Consider the following 26,186-nt stretch of genomic DNA (forward strand, 5'->3'; position numbering starts at 1 on the left):
GTGGTGGAGTGGGGGGCTAGAGGACTAGAGGAGGGTGGTAGGGGTGGTGGAGTGGGGGGGCTGGAGGACTAGAGGAGGGGTGGTAGGGGGTGGTGGAGTGGGGGGGGCTAGAGGACTAGAGGAGGGTGGTAGGGGTGGTGGAGTGGGGGGCTGGAGGACTAGAGGAGGGTGGTAGGGGTGGTGGAGTGGGGGGCTGGAGGACTAGAGGAGGGTGGTAGGGGTGGTGGAGTGGGGGGCTGGAGGACTAGAGGAGGGTGGTAGGGGTGGTGGAGTGGGGGGCTGGAGGACTAGAGGAGGGTGGTAGGGGTGGTGGAGTGGGGGGCTGGAGGACTAAAGGAGGGTGGTAGGGGTGGTGGAGTGGGGGGCTGGAGGACTAGAGGAGGGTGGTAGGGGTGGTGGAGTGGGGGCTGGAGGACTAGAGGAGGGTGGTAGGGGTGGTGGAGTGGGGGGCTAGAGGACTAGAGGAGGGTGGTAGGGGTGGTGGAGTGGGGGGCTGGAGGACTAGAGGAGGGTGGGAGGGGGGGTGGAGTGGGGGGCTGGAGGGCTAGAGGAGGGGTGGTAGGGGTGGTGGAGTGGGGGGCTAGAGGACTAGAGGAGGGTGGTAGGGGTGGTGGAGTGGGGGCTAGAGGACTAGAGGAGGGTGGTAGGGGTGGTGGAGTGGGGGGCTAGAGGACTAGAGGAGGGTGGTAGGGGTGGTGGAGTGGGGGGCTGGAGGACTAAAGAAGGGGTTAGAGGCAGGAGGAGTGGCGGCTTGCAGGGCTCCAGAACTATCGGAGGGGGAGTCAGGCTGCGTGTTGCTCCTCCAGGGTGGGAGTGGGTGTCGGGGCGGTGGTGGAGCCGTTGGCTTTGCTCTTGCTCTTGGGCAGCAGCTTGCGGTTCAACATCCGGCTGAAAGTGGCCGTGCGTTTCTCCTGGTCCACCGTCACAGGCTGCTCCAGGTACACCAGGTCGTTGTGCGACTGGCTCATACCCGGGTCCTTGCACTGGCGGCGCCGGCGGAAGAACAGTTTGGCACTCTTTTGCAGCAAGCCGCCTCCTGGTGGGAGGAAGAGGAGAAAACCAGACGAGGTTGTCGTAAATTAACATAATTCAACAGTAACTGTGAGATAGTGTCCTCTACATAGTCGCAGGAAGTCGTTTGGGGGTGGGGGTGCTGCGTTTTGGGGGTGGCAGTGGTGTCAGTTCGGCTAAACCTAGGGTATGGCAAAGTGGGGTGTAGAAATACATCCACCAGATGAAGCTCATTTACTGTACTTCTACACCATTTTAAAACACTAAAATGCTATTTGGAGAACAGCAAAAACAAAATGACCCCCAGACATTATCACCTCAATATTAGGTTTATATTAGGTTTAAAGGTCTGTGGAATGGCGTGTACAATGTACTACTCAAACTCATCATACATACTGTAGGCTACATTGACTCATTTAGCCTACTTGTGGAACAGTGCATACACTGCAACATGAAATAGATACATAATACACGCTATCAAGGCCCACTTCAAATACCGACATCAATGTGAAAGTAACCAAAGCATAAAACAGCTGACTGCGAATGCAAACTATACCAGATAAATCCTACACATGCATTGAAATAAAAAGGCACACAAAGGAATTACTTAGGCCTACAATCTACAAGGAATTAAGAAAAATCGACACATTAAGGCCGTTCCTGTGATTCAGCACTGCTGGACAGCGCCTCGGTACAGGTAGGCATAGTGGAGCTCCGTGGGGTGTGGCTGAATGGACAGCATTTCTGTCTTGTAGCCAGCTAGAATTAGGCTATTCAGTTTGTGGGCAGTTTCTGGGCACAGTCAAGTAGCCTACAATGCTTATATGATAATCATAACTGGCACGCAGATCTTTAGAAACTGTAGGATCAATTGTAAATTGTCACTCATTAATATTGCAACATAGCAGCCAAAGCAGAGGCGGCCTGCAAAAATGTTTCCCCGGGCCAGCTTGTCTGTCTGATACTATTGTGTTGCCTATGCTGCATCTGGGTGCACATTATATACAAAAAAATAACAGCCCTACATCCACACAATAGCTAAATAACTTTGCAATAATATTTAATGACATTTTGCCAGCAAGATTGATCTGTTAGAATATACTATTTTAATTCAGGAAGATGGACAATCAAGACTGATAGAGTGCCAGGTGGAAATGCATTATACCAGAGGCAGGTAGGCTACAGGTAGGGATGCAGGCAGAGGATGATGATGTAGGCCTACAGCAAGAAGTTAAAAGAAGTTAGCCCAAATAGGTAATCATTAATTATTTGCATTATCTCAATTATCATTATGTCACTGCACATTTGTTATAGCCTACAAGTGTTATTGTCTTTGAAGCCAAAAACAAGACATGTATTTTGGGGAAATTTTCTAAATAGCAAGTTGTTCAGTTATATATGTTCATACCAATAGGCCTACATGAAACCAAAACTGCACTAGCCTACTGGGCGAATAAATTAAAATAACAATTAGGCTTACAGTGAAGCGATCACAGCTATCACAACCTATATTTTAATAGCAATAAAACAGCTTTTGGTTTTGAATGGTCACCAAAAAGGAGGGCTCCCCACCTCCCAATTCCCAATTAAATTAACCCCTGGCTATCAGATTACAACAAGGCCAAGTTCAAATGTCGACATCAAATTCAAAGCAATCGGCGCACTGCCTAAACAGCTGACCGGCAAAGCAAATGGCACGGTCTCTGCCCTCTGCTTTCTAAAAGTGATCGAGATGGGGCACAGGCTGGCAGCTGCTCTCCGAGCAATGCGCCGCATGGTCCTAAAGCCAGCCAATACGATAAACATCCATTGCATTTTAAATCAGGATTGGAATGGTTTTAGGGGGGGGCTTGTTTCGAGGCCAGAGAAAAACCTGGCTCCATTTGAGCATTTAGGAAACTTGATACATGCTTCAATACGAAGACCTGACAGATATATCCAGATCCCAATCATGTTACCTTAGGGAGGAAAAGAAAGGTGGATTACACCTTTATGCAAACCATAATGTTGTTGATGGGGAGTTAATTGTGGTAAGTGGGTAAACAACAACACACCATTGAACAAGGACAAACACCAAGGTGAAAACAAGGTGAAAGAGAGAAAGTGGATTTTAGTTATTGACTCTTGCTTCTTGACTAATAACTCTGGTTAGGGCTGGGCGATATATCGAATTAATTCGTTTAATTCGAATGTATGTTTTTGTGCGATATTCCAAATGCCTGTATCGCAAGAATCAAGTTGTTTTTTATTTTTTGTTTGTATGAGTGTTTATGTCTGCTTGTTCTCTTTTTGGTCTCGTATCCTTTGTTCCTTCTGTGCTGTGTGCACTAGAGGTCTTCACAGGTCCAAAAGGTTGGACACGTTCCAAAATGGACCCAGGGCTTTCCCACCCGGAACCGATTTGCATACATTTATTTTATTTTATATACAGTTGAAGTCGGAAGTTTACATACACTTAGGTTGGAGTCATTAAAATTCGTTTTTCAACCACTCCACAAATTTCTTGTTAACAAACTAGAGTTTTGGCAAGTCGGTTAGGACATCTACTTTGTGCATGACACAAGTCATTTTTCCAACAATTGTTTACAGACAGATTATTTCACTTATAATTAACTGTATCACAATTCCAGTGGGCCGGAAGTTGACATACACTAAGTTGACTGTGCCTTTAAACAGCTTGGAAAATTCCAGAAAATGATGTCATGGCTTTAGAAGCTTCTGATAGGCAAATTGACATTATTTGAGTCAATTGGAGGTGTACATGTGGATGTATTTCAAGGCCTACCTTCAAACTCAGTGCCTCTTTGCTTGACATCATGGGAAAATCAAAAGAAATCAGCCAAGACCTCAGAAAAAAAATTGTAGACCTCCACAAGTCTGGTTCATCCTTGGGAGCAATTTCCAAACGCCTGAAGGTACCACGTTCATCTGTACAAACAATAGTATGCAAGTATAAACACAATGGGACCACGCAGCCGTCATACCGCTCAGGAAGGAGACGCGTTCTGTCTCCTAGAGATGAACGTACTTTGGTGCGAAAAGTGCAAATCAATCCCAGAACAACAGCAAAGGACCTTGTGAAGATGCTGGATGAAACAGTTACAAAAGTATCTATATCCACAGTGAAACGAGTCCTAAATCGACATAACCTGAAAGGCCGCTCAGCAAGGAAGAAGCCACTGCTCCAAAACTGCCATAAAAAAGCCAGACTACGGTTTGCAACTGCACATGGGGACAAAGATCATACTTTTTGGAGAAATGTCCTCTGGTCTGATTAAACAAAAATAGAACTGTTTGGCCATAATGACCATTGTTATGTTTGGAGGAAAAAGGAGGGTGCTTGCAAGCCGAAGAACACCATCCCAACCGTGAAGCACGGGGGTGGCAGCATCATGCTGTGGGGATGCTTTGCTGCAGGAGGGACTGCTGCACTTCACAAAATAGATGGCATCATGAGGAAGGAAAATTATGTGGATAAATTGAAGCAACATTTCAAGACATCAGTCAGGAAGTTAAAGCTTGGTCGCAAATGGGTCTTCCAAATGGACAATGACCCCAAGCATACTTCCAAAGTTGTGGCAAAATGGCTTAAGGACAACAAAGTCAAGGTATAGGAGTGGCCATCACAAAGCCCTGACCTCAATCCTATAGAAAATGTGTGGGCAGAACTGAAAAAGCGTGTGCGAGCAAGGAGGCCTACAAACCTGACTCAGTTACACCAGCTCTGTCAGGAGGAATGGGCCAAAATTCACCCAACTTATTGTGGGAAGCTTGTGGAAGGCTACCCGAAACGTTTGACCCAAGTTAAACAATTTAAAGGCAATGCTACATAAACTAATTGAGTGTATGTAAACTTCTGACCCACTAGGAATGTGATGAAAGAAATAAAAGCTGAAATAAATCATTCTCTCTACTATTATTCTGACATGTCACATTCTTAAAATAAAGTGGTGATCCTAACTGACCTAAGACAGGGACATTTTACTAGGATTAAATGTCAGGAATTGTGAAAAACTGAGTTTAAATGTATTTGGCTAAGGTGTATGTAAACTTCCGACTTCAACTGTAGAGACCCATTCCGAACGGACTTGAGGACAACTAGACCCTTTCCGTATAGACCTGGTCAGATCCAGACCCTGTCCGGTCCGATCCAAGTGAGGAGAAGCAACAGAAAAGTCATTTTTTAAGCTACTTTATTAAGCGGAGCTGATAAAGCGCGAGAAGAGGGAGAGAGGATTGCCGCTCTAGCAGGTGGGGGAGGAGCCGTAAATTACTGTGAGCGAGTGAAACCGGGAGCAGGGAGGAGGTAACGTTAGGGAGAGACAGCAACCAACCAACCAAGCCAACCTGCGTTATAGTAGACTAATAAACTGCCATAGCTAGGTTATTTATCATCAAATATGATTACATAGTACCTGTCTTGACTGCATCAAACCGGGATACGCTAGTTAAGCTAGCTAACGTTAGCTTGCTTGGCTAATTAAGGCTGCAGTGCATGCGCTTTCTCATCCTACAGTTACAAATAACAACAACTCTATTCAGAATATTAGCTAAATAGCAGCCTAACGTTACCTGTTGGCTTTTGGTCGTTGAAACCTATCCGTATACTAACTTTTGCCACAGGGAGGCTCTATGACTGGGGCCTATTGCCGCTTTGATGACTTGTGATTAGCCAACAACTACAAGCTACACGCATCACGCTCCACTGGTGAAAAGCAAGAGCAGCAGCATAAATCAAACAATTTCTCTCTCTCGCTTTCTACTGCAGCAGTTGTGTTCAGATCTGTACGGGCCCTTCCGGACAAGTCAGTTAAAATTACACATAACCGAGACCCATGACAATCATATCAAATCCGACCCAGACCCGTGATATTATTTAGAATTCTGGGTCCCGGATCGGGTCTCGGGTACAGGTGGATCCTTGAAGACTTATACTGTGCACCTTCCCATTTACACACACCAAGCCCCTCCCCTGCCACTCACAACAACGAAGATGAGAGATCACTTCTTCCTGTCTGACAAGCGGTTTCAACTCGCTATTTGCTTTTGAGGTTTGGTCCAACATAATCTGTCGTATGGACACCGAAACACATTGAGACATTATTTTACTGTAATAGAAGAGAAGTTAACCGTTCTAACGATACCGTTTTTATGTCTCAACTCAAATTGCGCGCAGAGCAGACACTACTCAAACGGTAGTATCAATGAACATTGAGTCTGGAAAATGAATGTTAAATTTGTCGCCCGCATCATTGCGGTACCAAGTACCGCTAGCAGCATTTTAGCCAAAGACTAACAATTCAACTGTTCTACCTTGTTAACTAGCAAATAAAGTGCATTCGGAAAGTACTCAGACCCCTTCCCCTTTTCAACATTTTGTTACGTTACAGCCTTATTCTAAAATGGATTAACAAATTTTTTTTTATCAATCTACACACAATACCCCATAACGACAAAGTGAAAACAGGTTTTTAGAAAATGTTGCTAATTTATTGAAAACAAAATACAGAAAAACCTTATTTACATAAGTATTCAGACCCTTTGCGATGAGACTCGAAATTGAGCTCAGGTGCATTATGTTTCCATTGATCATCCTTGAGATGTTTCTACAACTTGATTGTTGTCCACCTGTGGTAAATTCAATTGATTGGACATGCTTTGGAAAGGCACACACCTGTCTATATAAGTTCCCACAGGTGACAGTGCATGTAAGAGCAAAAACCAAGCCATGAGGTCGGAGGAATTAGAGCTCCAAGACAGGACTGTGTCGAGGCACAGATCTGGGGAAGGGTACCAAAAAATGTCTGCAGCATTGAAGGTCCCCAAGAACACAGTGGCCTCCATCATTCTTAAAATGGAATTTGTTTGGAAACCCCAAGACTCTTCCTAGAGCTGGCCGCCCGGCCAATCTGAGCAATCAGGGGAGAAGGGCCTTGGTCAGGGAGGTGACCAAGAACCCGATGGTCACTCTGACAGAGCTCCAGAGTTCCTCGGTGGAGATGGGAGAACCTTCCAGAAGGACAACCATCTCTGGAGCTCTCCACCAATCAAGCCTTTATGATAGAGTGGCCATACGGAAGTCACTCCTCAGTAAAAGGCACATGACGCCCGCTTGGAGTTTGCCAAAAGCCACCTAAAGGACTCAGACAATGAGAAACAAGATTCTCTGGTCTGACGAAACCAAGATTGAACTCTGGCTCGAATGCCAAGTGTCACGTCTGGAGGAAACCTGGCACCATCCCTACGGTAAAGCATGGTGGTGGCAGCAGCATCATGCTGTGGGGATGTTTTTCAGCGGCAGGGACTGGAAGATTAGTCAGGATCGAGGGAAAGATGAACAGAGCAAAGTACAGAGATCCTTGATGAAAACCTGCTCCAGAGCATTCAGGACCTCAGACTGGGGAGAAGGTTCACCTTCCAACAGGACAACAACCCTAAGCACACAGCCAAGACAACTCAGGAGTGGCTTCAGGACAAGTCTCAGAATGTCCTTGAGTGGCCCAGCCAGAGCCCGGACTTGAACACGATGTGCTTTGTCATTATGGGGTATTGTGTGTAGATTGATGAGGGGGAAAAAACTATTAAATCCATTTTAAAATAAGGCTGTAACGTAACAAAATGTGGAAAAAGTCAAGGGGTCTGAATACTTTCCGAATGCACTGTAGTTCCAAGTTCGCTAAACTTGAAATATAAAGATTAGCTGGCAACTCACTAGCACGTGGGCATGTGCTTGAGATAGTCTCATAAACTGATGTTATTTTTCTGTAATGCCTGCTACAAGAAGTTAGTCATTATTAGTGAATGTGCATTATGCATAGTTCTGGTTACATTTTTAACAAAAAGGGCATTTTCAGATAGACTTGAAAGCCAGATCAGTGATTATTGCAAAAAAGCATATCATTTCACAAACCAGAAATTCATTAGATTATTGAAATGCAGTGTATCTGACCTTTAATTGTACAACAAAGCTTATTTAGAGAAAACATTTTAAAAATCGAGATATTGTGAATCGTTGAGATATGATTTTTAGGCCATATCACCCAGCCCTAACTCTGGTCTAGAAAAATGGCACCGACCTTGACAGAAATGCACCTAAAACTGCTCCTACAACTCAGCTGGGAGCTGTTGCAGCCTAGAATTAAAAGGATGTTATACCATCTGAAAGAAAATGTGAATGTCACATTTCATAGATGGACAGCATTCTAGTCTAGTCACTACTGTACCAAGCTACTAAGAGCTGCTTGTGAGGTAACTTACTCTTCAAGAAAACATTTCTGGTTAGCAATGGTTTCCTCTTTAAGATGGCAGATAATAAAGTGACAAGGGAAGGGTGGAGATAGGAGGAAGGAAAAATGAGAAATCAGATCAACAAGATGTAAAAAGAGAGAGAGACAGACAATGAAAATAACAGACTGGAGTGGTGACCAGGATCATTAGGACTTGAGTAGTGTAAGAGAGTTACCAAAGTGATATGCCCAGTAGAATATTTTAGGAGAGAATAAGGCTAAAAATAGACAACAATAAGATCTTGAAGATCTGCCACAGTGTTGGCATTCCATAAACTCTCACCCTTGCTCTTTTTGGAGCCAGACTCTGAGATGCAGAGGGACATGGAGGTTTTGTCTGGGTCCTCTTCTGCTTGGCTCTCCCAGTCCTCCGGGGCCTGCTGGGCTTGAGCCTGGGCCAGTCCACTGGGGCCCTCCTGGGGGTCCGCCACCGCCGGGGGGTTGCTACTGGCTCCTACTACTGACGCAGTCTTCACAGCAATCTCCTGAGAACCCCCCTCCGACATGGAGGCATCCATCGCAGCAGCGTAGCCCGCCATCAAGGCCATCTCATCATCCTGAGACAGAGGGGTCTAGGAAATGGAGTACAGAATAGAAAACCCACTGTTAACATTTCAAAAAGAAGAGCTGAAGAGCCTCTAAGAGGTAGAGAGTAGCCTAGCGGTTAGAGCTTTGGGCCAGTAACCTAAAGGTTGCTAGTTTGAATCCCCGAGCCAACAAGGTGAATTTTATTTTGCTCTGCCCTTGAGCAAGGCACTTAACTCTAATTGCTCCAGGGTCGCAATCAATAATGGCTGATCCCTGATTGTGACCCCAATCTCAGTGGGGGTTTGGATATGCAAAAAAACATTTGCATTTCACACTTGTGCAGGTTATCCACTTATAAGCAAATATAAGCATCCCCTATTTGACCTTTGGAGTGTACTGCCTAGCTGCTCTGTATCGTATGCCTTTGAGTTCAAGTGTCTTTGGGTTTCAGAAAAGCCCTAAACAAATCTTATGTATTATTATGGTACCTTGGCCACTCCTGAGATGATGATGGTGCTCTTCTTGACCGGGGACTTGAGCTTCTGCTTGGCTGACTCGTGGAGCTGGCGGATGGCGGCCTCTGCCACGGGATCGGACCCGTTGAGCATGAGCAGCTCTGTGTCTGAGGAGGACAGGGCCTTGCTCCCCATGGTCCCCCGCATGGATGGCTGCTCTGACACCCTCCGAGACGACAGCTTGGACTTGGTGCCGCTGGGAGGCTTCAAGGGGGTCTCTGAAAACATACAAGATCATTTGGATAAGTTCCTTATCAACTTATTGACAATAATACCGGTAATTGCATTCGATACATTTGATTTTAAAATAATCTGAGCCCATCTCCTGTAAGCAACATCTCATAGTAATGCCTAGACTAGAGGCAGTCGTGTTGAAAAAAAGTCCAAAAGCCTTAACATCAAAGCCCCCGAGAATAGTTGTCTGTAGTATGTGGACAAGGAGGACTATATTACCTCCAAATTATTGCCATACATTTACATTTTAGTCATTTAGCAGACGCTCTTATCCAGAGCGACATACAGGAGCAATTCAGGTTAAGTGCCTTGCTCAAGAGCACATCAACAGATTTTCCATCTAGTTGGCTCTTACCGCCATACTTTTGGGGTTCCATCTTAAACATTAATTGTATTGTTAAAGATTCAATACGTACGCTGGGTTGGATTTGTGCTGAGTCCAGGCAGTAGTGGTCGAGCTGGTTTACTCTTCACTGCAGTGATTGTGGTGACCACAGTACCGCAGGGCATGACCGTGCGGTCCATCTCCACTCTCTTAGTGGGGGCTGGAGTAGGGGGCTGCCACGACCGCACCTCGCTGGGTTCCAAGTAGGTAAACTGGGGGACGAGAGAAAGGATGGAATGACATGACTATTATAGTGGTTCAAGAATTTCAATAAAACTTAAAATTCATTGTGTAAAATGGTAAGGTGTTGGATATGAATTTGATATGTATTAAGACGTTTAAAGGTCCAATGCTGCCGTTTTTATTTCAATTTCAAATAATTTCTGGGTAACAATTATGTAACTTACTGTAAATGCTTTCAATAAAATTGTCAAAAATAAACAAAAATAGCCTCTTAACAAAGAGCAATTTCTCAAGCAAGAATTTTGATAGGACTGTCTGGGAGTGGGGAGAAGAAAATGGAAAACTAGCTGTTATTGGCAGAGTGGTTTGGAACTCCTTCTTATTGGTCTGTTAACCCAGGCAGGTCAAAACTAACTCCCACCAAAACAAGCTGAAATTTCAGGTGGTCTTTTCTAACAGCTCTTACAGTAAAAGGGCATTATCATAATTTTCACAATTCCACAGTATTATTCCAACCTCATAGTGTGGAAATATATATAAAACACACTGGGCCTTAAAAAAGCTAGTTATCTTGCCTCAGCAATAAGTGACCCAGTCACTTGGTCTTTGGTAATGAGTGCAAATGTTTGCTGTCCTTTGGGTTGCTTCTTCACCAGATCAAAAGGCACGGACATTTGACCCAGTAAGGAGTCTGTCAGGAAGACAACACATCCCAATCAGTTTGCTATAACAAGACTTCATACGTGTAATTTTGCACACAAACAACAATAAGTCACTGTATGAGTAAAATGACAGACAAAATGATAGAGGACATTTTAAGGCTGTCAGACATATTTTAAGGGTGATAAAAAGCTTAAATTGTTCTTAAATTCAACTGTTGTGGGTGTGTATCAGACATTATTAGTGTCCTTACCTCACCCTGTGCCTACATTTAGAGATACAAAACAAATATATACTTACTCTGAGGTTTCCCATCATCCAGCAGCTGAATATTGAGCTCTTTTGATCGTCCATTCAGCTCACTGGGTGAGAGAAAGAGAAACATTTACAAAACTGAAAACGAGCAACAGAAAGACAATGAGGAAGAGAGAGGGACTTTGGGTTGGATATTATGCGACTGCTTGGCAAGTGTTTACTAAAAGATTGAGCTCACATGCCACTATAATGGCTACTAGCTTCATTTTTTCATATAAAGTTTTCCATATAAAAGGGGCTCTGTAAAGACTCTGGCAGCAGCAGCAGTAGCAGCAGTGGATCTCGAGTCTGGACTCACAAGATGAAGGGCTGGTCCCAGGCTGGGCTGGCTGTGTTCTGTAGGACTGAAGTGGAGAATTTCTGTGGAGGGTCGTCTAGCTGCAGCACACACAGGGGATTCATACTGCCTGCGAAGTGCAAACACAACAGAAGAGGAGTTCAACAGAAATGCACGTCCGCATACAAATCAAACATTGAGGTTGGTTGGGGATATCTAAATACCAGTCAATAAGGTACACTGACAAGCCAAGTCATGAGCATTAGGATGTTTGAAAATTCGATTATGTTGATGTTCAATTAATTGTGAAAACGAAAGAAAATTGTAAAAGAAAATACAAATTGTAGTTGACGTTCGATGTCTGAACCACAGAACTAGAATGAGTTCATTCTATTTCTATGGTCTGAACACTTTAGTTTAAAGACCCCTTAAGGCATTTTTGAATTTGGCATTACTGCTATTAGCTCATAGAAACGCATTGAATAAAAGAGTCACTACATGGAACAACAAATAGTCCCAAAAAATATTGAAACGAAGTTTGTTCTGAAATGTCTGTCCTATATCTGAAAGATATCAGAAAGATCAGGAAACGAATATATATATACACAGTACCAGTCAAAAGTTTGGAAACACCTCCACATTCCAGGGTTTTTCTTAATTTTTTATGAAGACATCAAAACTATAAAATAACACACATGGAATCATGCAGTAACCCAAAAAAAAAGTGTTAAACAAATATTTTAAATTTGAGATTCCTCAAATAGCTACCCTTTGCCTTGATAAATAAATAAAGCTTTGCACACTCTTGGCATTCTCTCAACCAGCTTCATGAGGTAGTCACCTGGAATGCATTTCAATTAACAGGTGTGCCTTGTTAAAAGTTCATTTGTGGAATTTATTTCCTTCTGAATGCGTTTGAGCCAATCAGTTGTGTTGTGACAAGGTAGGGGTGGTATATAGAAGGTAGCTCTATTTGGTAAAAGACCAAGTCCATATTATGGCAAGAACAGCTCAAATAAGCAAAGAGAAATGACAGTCCATCATTACTTTAAGACATTAAGGTCAGTCAATACGGAACATTTCAAGAACTTTGAACGTCTCTTCAAGTTCAGTCGCAAAAACCATCAAGCGCTATGATGAAATAGAGCTACCTTCTATCGACCCAGCGTGCTATCGACCCAGAGCTTATTGGACTTTCTGCCGGAATCACTGGACCCTAGCGCCGGATCATCACAACCAGCTAGCTAGCTGCAACCTGTTGTTGGCTGATTACCATTACCCTATAGCAAGCACCAGTTAGCCTTGAGCTAGCCTCAGGCCCATCTCCCGGCTATCTACCTCTCTGTCAACCGGACGGGACCTCCTATTGTTGACACTGAGCCCCGCCGATCCAACACGACTGGTTTGCCGACGAAATAGTCTGATGTGGTTTCAACAGGCTTCCCGTTGCGACGACCACGAAGATCCATCTGCCACCCCCGGCCCGCTAGCACACGCAAACTACAACTGTGCTCCCTGCTAGCTGTGCTGAAGCACCAATTTGAACTGCTCTCGGACTCACATATTGCTGTTCACTGGACCTTATAATCACTCAGCTGCACAGCTGATGCCTGCTGGACTGTTCCTTTACACGGTACCCTGTCCTGTTTATTCTGTTTAGTCTTAGCCCAAACGTTATCGCTATTTCCAGTTGTGTCTTAGCTCTCTCTAATAACACATGTGACTGCTTTATGCCTCTCTCCCATGTCAATTATGCCTTGCCCATTGCTGTTTGGGTTAGTTCTTATTATACAATTTCAATGTAGAACCCCTAGTCCCTCTCAAACTGCCTCATATAGTTCCTTTGTTCCTCCCCCCATACACGCCGAGACCGGCTCCATCGATGCCTCCAATGACGCTATCTCTTTCATTGTTACCCAACGCTTAGGGTTACCTGAACTGTACTCATATCGTTCCATATCCTTTTCTGTACATAATGCCCTGAATCTTTTCTACAACGCCCGGAGAACTGCCCCCTTTATTCTATGTACCCAACGCACTAGAAGACCAGTTCTTAAAGCCTTTAGTCGTATCCTTATTCTAGTCCTCCTCTGTTCCTCTGGTGATGTAGAGGCTAACCCAGGCCCTGCAGCCCCCAGTATCACTCCTACTCACCAGGAGCTATCATTTGTTGACTTCTGTAACCGTAAAAGTCTTGGTTTTCTGCACATAAATATCAGAAGCCTCCTTCCTAAGTTTGAGTTATTCACTGCGTTAGCACACTCCGCCAACCCTGATGTTCTAGCAGTGTCTGAATCCTGGCTTAGGAAGGCCACCAAAAATTCTGAAATTTCCATCCCCAACTATAACATTTTCCATCTAGATAGAACTGCCAAAGGGGGTGGAGTTGCAATCTACTGTAGAGATAGCCTGCAGAGCTCCATCATACTATCCAGGTCTGTGCCCAAACAGTTTGAGCTTCTACTTCTAAAAATCCACCTTTCCAGAAATAAATCTCTCACTGTTGCCGCTTGCTACAGACCCCCCTCAGCCCCCAGCTGTGCCCTGGACACCATATGTGAATTGATTGCCCCCCATCTATCCTCAGAGTTCGTACTGCTTGGTGACCTAAATTGGGATATGCTTAACACCCCGGCCATCCTACAATCTAAACTAGATGCCCTCAATCTCACACAAATTATCAACGAACCTACCAGGTACAACCCTAAATCCGTAAACATGGGTACCCTCATAGATATCATCCTGACTAACTTACCCTCTAAATACACCTCCGCTGTCTTCAACCAGGATCTCAGCGATCACTGCCTTATTGCCTGCGTCCGTAACGGGTCCGCGGTCAAACGACCACCCCTCATCACTGTCAAACGCTCCCAAAAACACTTCAGCGAGCAGGCCTTCCTAATTGACCTGGCCCAGGTATCCTGGATGGATATAGATCTCATTCCGTCAGTAGAGGATGCCTGGTTGTTCTTTAAAGGTAATTTCCTCTCAATCTTAAATAGACATGCCCCATTCAAAAAATACAGAACTAAGAACAGATATAGCCCCTGGTTCTCCTCAGACTTGACTGCCCTTGACCAGCACAAAAACATCCTGTGGCGTACTGCATTAGCATCAAATAGCCCCCGCGATATGCAACTTTTCAGGGAAGTTAGGAACCAATATACACAAGCAGTTAGGAAAGCAAAGGCTAACTTTTTCAAACAGAAATTTGCATCCTGTAGCACTAACTCCAAAAAGTTTTGGGACACTGTAAAGTCCATGGAAAATAAGAGCACTTCCTCCCAGCTGCCCACTGCACTGAGGCTAGGAAACACTATCACCACCGATAAATCTACAATAATCGAGAATTTCAACAAGCATTTTGCTACGGCTGGCCATGCTTTCCACCTGGCTACCACTACCCCGGCCACCAGCTCTGCACCCTCCACTGCAACTTGCCCATGCCCCCCCCGCTTCTACTTCACACAAATCCAGACAGCTGATGTTCTAAAAGAGCTGCAAAATCTGGACCCCTACAAATCATCTGGGCTAGACAATCTGGACCCTTTCTTTCTAAAACTAGCCGCCGAAATTGTCGCAACCCCTATTACTAGCCTGTTCAACCTCTCTTTCGTAACGTCTGAGATCCCCAGAGACTGGAAAGCTGCCGCGGTCATCCCCCTCTTCAAAAGGGGGTGACACTCTAGACCCAAACTGTTACAGACCCATATCCATCCTGCCCTGCCTTTCAAAAGTTTTTGAAAGCCAAGTCAACAAACAGATCACCGACCATTTCGAATCCCACCGTACCTTCTCCGCTATGCATTCCGGTTTCCGAGCTGGTCATGGGTGCACTTCAGCCACGCTCAAGGTCCTAAACGATATTATAACCGCAATCGATAATAGACAGTACTGTGCAGCCGTTTTCATTGACCTGGCCAAGGCTTTCGACTCTGTCAACCACCGCATTCTTATTGGCAGACTAAATAGCCTTGGTTTCTCAAATGACTGCCTCGCCTGGTTCACCAACTACTTCTCAGATAGAGTTCAATGTGTCAAATCGGAGGGCCTGTTGTCTGGACCTATGGCAGTCTCTATGGGGGGTGCCACAGGGGTTCAATTCTTGGGCCAACTCTTTTCTCTGTGTATATCAATGACATCGCTCTTGCTGCTGGTGACTCTCAGATCCACCTCTACGCAGACGACACCATTTTGTATACATCTGGCCCTTCATTGGACACTGTGTTAACAAACCTCCAAACGAGCTTCAATTCCATACAACACTCCTTTAGTAGCCTCCAACTGCTCCTAAACACTAGTAAAACTAAATGCATGCTCTTCAACCGAACGCTGCTGGCACCCGCCCACCCGACTAGAATCACTACTCTAGACGGGTCTGACCTAGAGTATGTGGACAACTACAAATATCTAGGTGTCTGGTTAGACTGTAAACTCTCCTTCCAGACTCACATTAAGAATCTCCAATCCAAAGTTAAATCTAGAATCGGTTTCCTATTTCGCAACAAAGCCTCCTTCACTCATGCTGCCAAATATGCCCTCGTAAAACTGACTATCCTACCGATCCTTGACTTCGGCGATGTCATTTACAAAATAGCCTCCAACACTCTACTCAGCAAATTGGATGTTGTCTATCACAGTGCCATCCGTTTTGTCTCCAAAGCCCCATATAATACCCACCACTGTGACCTGTACGCTCTTGTTGGCTGGTCCTCACTACATATTCGTCGCCAAACCCACTGGCTCCAGGCCATCTATAAATCACTGCTAGGCAAATCCCCGCCTTATCTTAGCTCATTGGTCACCATAGCAACACCCACCCGTAGTCTGCGCTCCAGCGGGTATATCTCACTGGTCATCCCCAAAGCCAACACCTCCTTTGGCCGCAATTCCTTCCAGTTCTCTGCTGCCAATGACTGGAACAAATTGCAAAAATCTCTGAAGCTGGAGACACTTATCTCCCTCACTAACTTTAAGCATCAGTTGTCAGAGCACCTTACCGATCACTGCACCTGTACACAGCCCATCTGAAATTAGCCCGCCCAACTACCTCATCCCTATATTGTTATTTATTTTGCTCATTTGTACCCCAGTATCTCTATTTGCACATCATCTCTTGCGCATCATTCCAGTGTTAATACTAAATTGTAATTATTTTGCACTATAGCCTATTTTATTGCCTTACCTCCATAACTTGCTAAATTTGCACACTGTATATTATATGTATTTCTGTTGTATTTTTGACTTTGTTTTGCCCCATATGTAACTCTGTGTTGTTGTTTTTTTATCGCACTGCTTTGCTTTATCTTGGCCAGGTCGCAGTTGTAAATGAGAACTTGTTCTCAACTGGTTTACCTGGTTAAATAAAGGTGAAATAAAATAAATAAAATAAAAACAGGCTCTCATGAGGACCGCCACAGGAAAGGAAGCCCCAGAGTTACCTCTGCTGCAGAGGATAAGTTCATTAGAGTTACCAGCCTCAGAAATTGCAGCCCAAATAAATGCGTCACAGAGTTCAAGTAACAGACACATCACAACATCAACTGTTCATATTATTAGTCAGAGGAGACTGTGTGAATCAGGCCTTCATGGTCGAATTGCTGCAAAGAAACCACTACTAAAAGGACATCAATAAGAAGAAGAGACTTGCTTGAGCCAAGAAACACGGGACAAGAAACACGAGCAATGGACATTAGACCCGTGGAAATCTGTCCTTTGGTCTGATGAGTCTAAATTTGAGATTTTTGGTTCCAACCGCCGTGTCTTTGTGAGACGCAGAGTAGGTGAACAGATGATTTTTGCATGGCTACCACAGCTCTCTGCAGCGATATGCCATCCCATCTGGTTTGGGCTTAGTGGGACTTTCATTTGTTTTCAACAGGACAATGACCCAACACACCTCCAGGCTGTGTAAGGGCTATTTTAGTGAGAGTGATGGAGTGCTGCATCAGATGACCTGGCCTCCACAATCACCCAACCTCAACCCAATGGACCGTAGAGTGAAGGAAAAGCAGCCAACAAGTGCTCAGCATGTGGGAACTCTTTCAAGACTGTTGGAAAAGCATTTCAGGCTAAGCTGGTTGAGAGAATGCCAAGAGTGTGCAAAGCTGTCATCAAGGCAAAGGGTGGTTACTTTGAAGAATCTAAAATATATTTTGATTTGTTTAACACTTTTTTGTTACTACATGATTCCATATGTGTTATTTCATAGTTTTGATGTCTTCACTATTATTCTAGAATGTAGAAAATAGTAAAAATAAAGAAAAACCCTGGAACAAGTAGGTGTGTCCAATTTTGGGACATGTATTTAACCCCTTATTTTAGGCACTAAACTATCTCCATATATACTTCCATTCATTTTTTAAACTGGTACCTGGGACCTTCAGATGAGTTGTTCCTAGTCTTGCTCCTTTCCACAGAGGGGTCATAATAGTTTGTAGGCCAAACCGTTCGGACGCTACAGATGTTTTCGTGAGAAGACCGATTTTCGGGACGTCTCATGGTCTGACAAACACAGATCTAGCTCTGCCACCTTTCACCGCAGATGCGGAAGGGTGATATCGGCGGATGGGGTGGATTGAGACGCAGCTCATGCAAAAAAACAGATCTCTCTAGCTGAAACAGATGGATTTTGATGTTTTTTCTATTGTTATGTAAATTAGATTTTCGCGGGCTGAGGAAATTGCAGGAGAAGGGTTAATAGCATGGTGGTAACTTGTAGTGACTAGTACATTTACACTGAGTGTACAAAACATTAGGAACACTTTCTCTTTCCATGACAGACTGGCCAGGTGAATCCAGGTGATACCTTATTGATGTAACTTGTTCAATCCACTTCAATCCGTATAAATTAAGAGGAGGAGACAGGCTAAAGAGATATTTTTAAGCCTGGAGACAATTGAAACTTGGATTGTGTATATGTGCCATTCAGAGGGTGAATGGGCAAGACAAAAGATTTAAGTGCCTTTGAACAGGGTATGGTACTAGGTGCCAGGTAGGTTTGAGTGTGTCGAGAACTGCAACGCTGCTGGGTTTTTCACGCTCAACAGTTTCCCGTGTATATCAAGAATGGTCCACCAACCAAAGGACATCCAGCCAACTTGACACAACTGTGGGAAGCATTGGAGTCAACATGGGCCAGCATCCCTGTGGAACGCTTTCGACACCTTGTAGAGGGAAAAGGGGTGGTTCAACTCAATATTAGGAATATCAGTGTACATGTCAATGGCTGAGATAAAGTAGGTCTGGCTTTCAGGCTTGTAACTGAATGAATAATGTATCAACTGGTAGAGACACAAGTTGCCCTGGCTATTGAATAGCTGCTGCTTCCTTGGCTATTGGCCACACTGCACATTTCATCAATAAACCCTATCAGCATAGTTGTCCTCTTCGCTTTAATGAAAAAGGAGCAACTGGGGGGAGAGAAGTGCTGAACACCACACATCTAATTATCAACAGTAATGTAGTCAGGGAGAGACGCTCTTCTCTCTCCCTGCTGTGGGTGATGAGCTGCAGCTCTGACAGGCCTGCTACCGTAGGAGAGTTTGGAACCACAGTGAGTCGGGTTCAATGGGTTCAACTGACATCAGAAAATAACAAGTCTCAGCGGCTCCTTGAGGTCCATGCTACTGTTATCTCTGCTGGCAGCCACCTCAAGATGAGGCACATGTGGAGCTGTAACAAAGCTTCATTGTTTTACCCATGTGTCCATGGTTGAACCTCACCTGCAGCACAGTCCTCCTGCTCCTTACATGTCACCCGGATATTCTTCACCAGCAGCTTCCAGTCGTGAGCGCGGGGGGGCTTGGGGGGTGATGTCACCTTCTTACAGGCCTCCTAGAGAAGGGGATAGAGAACATGCCGATATTAGGCACTTCCATATTTCATGTAGTGGAGAGTAGTGTAGAGCTACAGGGTGCGCATGCTTTTGTTCCAGCCCAGCATTAACACACCTGACTCAGGAACGCATGGTGTAGAGACTAAGAAACCTAACTATGTTGATATTCAGTGCTTCTGAATATCAGGCAATCTATCAATAGAGAGGTATAGAAACGGCCAACGGGTGACAGGCGCACGATGTGCTGACAGGGTGCATTTGTTGTTGTATGTCTTCTAGAGGTTGACACAGGAGTGAAAATTTATTCCTGTCCCGTCATGTCAACATTTTCCCGTACTGTCCTGATGCCGCAACAGTTCCATAACACCGGAACTTTCCTGTCCCGCCCCGATAAAAATCACTCCTGTCCCGTACTCATTTTCACGAGCAGAAATCAGAAATAACCTCCTCCGTTAGCTGCTCGTTTGTCCCCCGCTCTGCGTGTAGAATGGCTTTAGTGGAAACCAAGACTGTTCTCAGGGCAGGTTGTACCTAGATATGTTTGAGTCGCGTCAGGGACAATTTTAGCATTTTAGCTAACCCTAACCTAATTCTCCTAACCTGCCACGTTAATTCTCCTAACCTGCAATGAAAAGTCACTTCTGCTAGTCAAAACCGGAAGACCTGGCCTGAGAGCAGTTTGAGTATCCACTAATGCTATAGTGCGCTCTGCGAGTGTGAGTAGCCATAGCAACTGCTCCGTTTGGCTACTGCTCAACGCTCGCGAGACATTTACGAGATTTAGGCCATGAAGGCAGCCCTTCTACTTACCCAGAGTCAGATGAACTCATGATATGGACGTGCAATTGTGTATGTCTCTGCGTGCATCTGAGGTAATTAGTGACTGGCTACAACTGGAGCGAGGCGCGCGAGAGTGAGCCTGGCTACAACAAAGTTATTCATGGCTACATTTATTTAGTAAACTATATTAGGCCTACGCACAGGTTTTTTCTCTCTCCACACGTTACATATTTCTATCCGACCCCCCCCCCAAAAAAAAAAACTGTTTATAACTATTCCTGTACTGCCCGTTCCTGTGGACTGACGATCCTGTCCTGCCCTGACCCACGGGAGCCCTGTTCCCGTATCAAACTGTAATGTCTTCCTCTCACCTTGACCTCTGTGGCCTGAGCAGGCCTGCAACTCAGCATCACGGAGGGACGCACCGCACACAGCAGCTGTCTCAGCCTGTCCTTTACTGCAGCCACACTGGGGCTTGTGGCATTGTCCTGACAGACAAGCAAACAAATCAACACTCCACCATCACATCACTAGCAATCATCTGCATTACAGTTTGACTTGTCTGGACTGCTGATTTTGGGAAACATCATAAAAAAAAAACATGTTCAGGTTTACAGTTTACCCTCAGGAAGTAGTGAAGCTCTTAGTTTTTCAAATGTGTATTGCCTTTATTTTAATTTTTTTACTGAGACTGTGGGCTATGGGCCACACCTGTGTGAAGCTGGGGCTGAGCTGCAGGTCCCATGTCTCCAGATGGGTCACCCCCCAGCCCACCCAGACCTCTCCTTCAGCCTCCCTCATCTGTAAGTCCAACTGGGGAACAGAGGGCAACAGAACCACCATGAGCAACAACACAGTTGTTGTATTATCACACACACCACATACTTAACACAAACACACGCTTCAGCCCTGCAAAATGCAAGCCAACACAATGAGCTGTAATTGAGCAGTCCAGCATAGAGAGAGAAAGAGAGAGTAAGTGAGAGAGAGGGAGAGTGAGCGAGTGTGGGAGGGAGACAGAGGGCTAGAGAGGGAGAGACTGTATACTAGTGACTGGGCCATCCTGTCCCAGCATGCATAGATTCCGCTCTGACTGTACAGCCAACTCTGTGTTACCAAACAAAGGCTTTTTCTGATACCACTGAAATACCCTGGATTTAGCAAAAATAATAGCAGTTTGATCAGTAAAATAAGTTTTGGTCATACCGGAAAATGTGTAGGCCTTAGTGTTACATAAAGGACAGTACAAGTGGACTCAAGTAATGGTGAGTAAAGTACAGCAGCCATATTTTGCCAGAAGCACTAATATTTGGGAGATGTATCATCAATGTGTGGGAAAATGTTAACAACAAACTGACTGTCATTATAGTAATGGGGAATGAATATAGCCTAGTCTTTTATGGTTGAGGAAATAATACCTGAGAACAAAAGGATTCCATTTAAAGTAGCCTATCACGTGAGTCACATTAAATGCCCCACTGCAATGATACTACAGTTGTGTTACAACTGTGGTTACACATGGCCAAAGTGCACTAAGCTGCAAAACCACAGAGCGTGTGAGTGAGGCAGAAAGAGAAACACACGGTCTCAATATACTGTACAAATATATCCCTTCACAATCACTCATAACAAGAACAGGGACCATTCTAGTGCCGGGCAGAGTCAGTCAGTCGCAACGTGAAAAAGGATGAAAATATTTCAAAAGGTCTGCCCCCAGGACTTTTCCAGACCAAACCGAAGAAGGGAGAGTGAAAAAAACTAAACAATAGCCTCCCACTACCCCTCCCAAAAACAACAACCAATCCAAAACCCTAACAAAGGTGTCCTGACCAAACCAAATCCTGGCTTTAGATTTTTTACCTCTCACTGGACTGTATTTACGGCAGGATCAAGCCCGCAACGAGTTAACAAGTCAAGCACCTTATTTATTTAAAAATAGCTTTAATTCAATTGGTTAACTTCAACAGCCACTTACTAGCCGTGCATTTGCAACCGCTTAACAACTGGCTCAATAACTTAGACGGGATGGAAGCTTATAGAGCTTTATGTAATATACCCACAACGCACACTCCTGCGGTCTTTCTCACTTCATGATGTTCAATATGAAACCACAAGTAGTACTAGGCTACAGCAAGCAACCTAGAGGAATAACCAGCAGAGGGAAAGGCTAGATTGCTAAACTTTATGGGTGAGCCTGAGTCAACAGAGATTTGACTGTAATTCGTGCCCAGTTATGGACGACGCTAATAAAATGGATGTATCAAGCCATCTCTACTTTGTTTTGCATAAAAAAGGGAACATTACTCAACATCAAAAACATTACTTAAACCCATTAGTATGTGATTATGTCTGTGATCCTACTCTTCTCCAATGACAAAAGTGGAGGTAGTAAGGAAAAAGGGGCACCTTTACCCCCTCCAGTATTTTACATTAGACTGACAGTGATTTAAAGGTCTCCAGGACATTTGCCAACCTCTAGGCCCTCGCCATTTAATCCGATTCTCATTGCAGCAGCAAAGCTACGCTGAAGTGCGTCATGTTCAATAAATCACAGAGCTTCCTCCATTAAGACAACACAGTGAGACAACCAGGAGCCCTGCCCCCCTCTTCCTCACTCTCCCTTTGTTTGTCTAAAGCATTGCTCCAATAGAGATGGGATGGGACAGATGTTAGCAGCAGATGTAGTGGACATAACTGTTGTGTTCATTTACCTGCAGTTCAAGTGGCGATATCTTCACGCTGTACCTACAGGGCTCTCCTGGAGACATGGCTGATGGTGAGGCACTGAGGGAGAACTGAAGCTTGTCCCCAACCACCTTGCATTGTGCAGCCTAGGGGAAGACCAGACAGCATAGTTACAATAGTACCATATAGTAATCAAGGTTACACAAAAAAATGCATTTGAGGTAAAAAGGTGCTTGGTGCTAAACATGCCCGACCATAATTGTGGTATTCTTGCAAAGTGCATACATGGTTCACATTCAGACTGGTTTACCTGGTTTTCTTCCTTACTGTGTGTGTGTTGTTTATTTTTTAACCCGTTCAGTGTGTGACCACTATCAACTTGAAAGCTCCAAACATGAAGTATCTCATTATACTGCCCATTTCTCCCAGCAGGACCCTCCTCATCATCAGTTCCCTCTTGTCTCCATTAGTGTTTATCTGTACTGGGCTGGCTATAAGGAGACAGCTACTAAGCTTCTTACTGCACACTCACTCATGCAGGCTGGGCAAGGATAAGCCTTTGTTCACCAAAGTCTAAAACAATGAAGCAGCATCTGGAGCTTGCATATTACAGAAAATCCTAAACAAAAAAAGCTGTGCAGGAATTTAAAAGGTGCAATATGCAGAAATCGCTTCGCCATTTCCTGGTTTGCTAAAATTCTAATAGTTCTCCTAATTTCAGTTTGTGACAAAACAAACAAGCGCAGAGAATCATTGTACCATCTAAACCGCTGTGAAATATATTTTCAATAACCAAATATATTGTATTATCAGTTGTTTGAAGCTGGTGTACAAAACCAAAAATGTAAAAGATGCAAAAACAAAACGTAAGAACGGGAATCATTGAAATAGCGCACATAGAACAGATCTACTGCTTCTTAGACTTGCTTTCAATGACAATGACAGATCTATAACTCACATTTCTATTTGACTTTGGTCGGGTCGCCCAAAAAGTTACATATCGCAGCTTAAATAACACAGACTAGTCTATCGGAAAAACCCTGCTTTGCTTTCCTTTCAATACAAAATCTGCTAATACTATTGGTGAAAATATTATTGATAACTTCTGAGAATGTATAAAAACAGTCTGAGAATTCTGTTCACCTTTCTTTTAGTAGAGGGTCTGGTTATATGATGATCCCATAAACTTGGAGCTGGAGAGGAGGTTGTAAAAATGTGCTTACTGCATGAAATCTGCAAAAAGGCTGCTATTGGTTCTGGTCAGACAATTTAAGGCGAGGGGGAAAATGTCTGGAAGTGCCAGTGAAGCTAATGGACATTGTGTGAATCAGAATATTGGCCACTGCGGACCTGAAATGAAGTTAAAAGGCTGCAGCTCCAGTAAAGCACTCCCCTTTACATTGAATTACAGTGGAAGAGTGGAGTGACTACAGTGGTGGGTTATTACATCAGGGCACATTGATTAGGAAATGGCAACAGCATAAATGCTTTCTTTTCTAACTGTGGTTAACCATTTAAGTGGCTGTAGGAAGACGACGACGCTGCACTGGGTTCAACAATGACCCAATTGATCTCAAACTTGATTTTATCAGGAAAATAAGCATTAAAAAACAACCATGAACCATATCTGGGCTATACGGAATAATGTACTGAGCTTTCATTCTGTGTGCAATTCGTTGCAAGCCATTCCATGAGAGCCAGTCTGAGACACAGGGATTTTATCTTACCTTCTGACCAGCAGACTTTTTGAAGCTGGACACTTGGCCAACCACCAGCTCTGATGACTGAAGGCCATCCTCTTCAAATGTTAGTTGCACTGGGCTCTGTGTGAGTTAGGAGTACCTGGGTCAGGTGGTGATCAGCAATAGGCTATGCCCCAACAACTGACATTAACTCAACATTACACTTCATTTTTGACAGTTTCAAGTAAAGAGTCAGAACAGGGTACAAATGGATCATGTTTACAATTTGGTATGAGATGAGAAGGTTACAACAAGGCACAGCAGCAAGGCACAGGAATCAAGATTGTTGACACTGGATTCTGTGACAGTGATCTCTTCTGCCACGAGGCTCACCTGTGTGCTCAGGTCTAGCTTTAGTTAATACAGATCCTGTTTTCATATGTTGTTTGTTTGTTTTGCTACAGTAGATTATTTCTAAAGTCTGTCACTGACTTTGCTATTAATGTATTTAGCTACAGGCAACTCGTGTAAATCCATAGTAATTTGGAATGCGAAATAAACTATTGTATTGGTCATGGGACTTACCCCAGACTTCCTCGATTCGTCATTCAACGCTCTGCACCAAGCACCTCTCCATTGACTTTTCCAGCTTTTCAGTGACAGCGCCCATCCCAACAGAGCGTCCGCTTCCTCCGAAACAGCATTGTTTTGCTCAGGCTTCTGTATCCGTAGATCGTCGTAAAAATACTGTATTAGATACAGTATCAATGTAATGCTGGATGCAATGAACAGTGTTACCATGCAAAGCCACTGCAAGTCTCCCAAACCAGAATTTGAAAGGGGACTTTCTGAGTCAGTCATCCTCAGCAACTGACTTAAATAGCTAGCTATTTAACTAATGACAATGGTCTCTTGAAAGTAAGACCAGTACAAAAACATGGTCTGATGCGCTTTTCAAGAAAGTCCCTGTCATTCAAGACAAGTAGCTAACGTTAGCCATCTAACGGAGTTATGGATCCAGCTATATTAGCAATGGGAGCTAGTCTTGCCAACAAGTTCAACCACTGAACCAGTAACTTTATGCAATGTTAGCCTCTTGTCTTGTTAATAATATCCTGGTTCCTGATGGAGGCTCAACTTTCAACTAAAATATCCCAAAATGAGTACCTACAGACTTCTCAAGGAAGTAGTTAATCCTTGTTAACGTTTGCTAACTTTATCTGGTTTTAAAACTGCAATAGAAAGCTAGGTAGCTAACAAGCAAGCAATATAAATGGTTTACTTAACGTTATTGCAAGTAACTTAGCTACCTACTAAATAACTGAGCATTTTGAGTAAGTTAGACCAAGCAAGCTCCACTCAGCTCTAACGTTAGCTGAACACCATTGTATCAAATGTCTGTATTTTGCTAGCTAGCCCCTAGCATTGCTAGCCAACAACAGTAAATTAGCTAACTACACATAGCGACGAGCTTTTCATAAAAGTTAGCTAGCTAGCATCAGACCTTTCTCTCATTCAAATTACAAGTCAACGTTAGCTAATTTAGCAAGTTATCTAGCTAGCTAACAACACGTAGTCCTAAATGTAATGTCAATTAATCATTTCTGGCATCCATGGCGTAAAGCCAAGTGATAGTTATTAATGGCTTCAAACGACGAACAAATTGATAATTTTGTGAGCCTCATCACACGCTCGAAGACCATCTCCGACACCGTCGATTACCGAAATCTAAAATTTGCAAATGTCATGTGATGTGGCATGAACTGTTATTCCCAGAGTGCATAGCGATATTTTGAAGTGCCCATGTG

The 26,186-nt window shown here is 44.1% G+C and overlaps 1 protein-coding gene across 1 annotated transcript; it reads right to left on the reverse strand.

Annotated features, from left to right (window-relative positions):
• Nucleotides 1–644: 644 nt before the first annotated feature.
• Nucleotides 645–26,103, reverse strand: LOC121579772 (C2 domain-containing protein 2). Its single transcript, XM_041894653.2, has 13 exons — nt 24,964–26,103; nt 24,424–24,519; nt 22,723–22,842; nt 20,723–20,824; nt 20,383–20,499; nt 19,119–19,230; nt 11,416–11,524; nt 11,103–11,164; nt 10,718–10,833; nt 9,991–10,171; nt 9,314–9,558; nt 8,581–8,869; nt 645–1,036 (listed from the first exon to the last, which is right to left on the reverse strand). Exons 1-13 carry the CDS (start codon nt 25,237–25,239, stop codon nt 783–785), a joined length of 2,079 nt encoding a protein of 692 aa, XP_041750587.1. The 5' UTR covers nt 25,240–26,103; the 3' UTR covers nt 645–782.
• Between the last annotated feature and the right edge of the window lie 83 nt (nt 26,104–26,186).

The sequence above is a fragment of the Coregonus clupeaformis genome, chromosome 13 (assembly GCF_020615455.1).
Source record: "Coregonus clupeaformis isolate EN_2021a chromosome 13, ASM2061545v1, whole genome shotgun sequence".
NCBI lineage: Eukaryota > Metazoa > Chordata > Actinopteri > Salmoniformes > Salmonidae > Coregonus > Coregonus clupeaformis.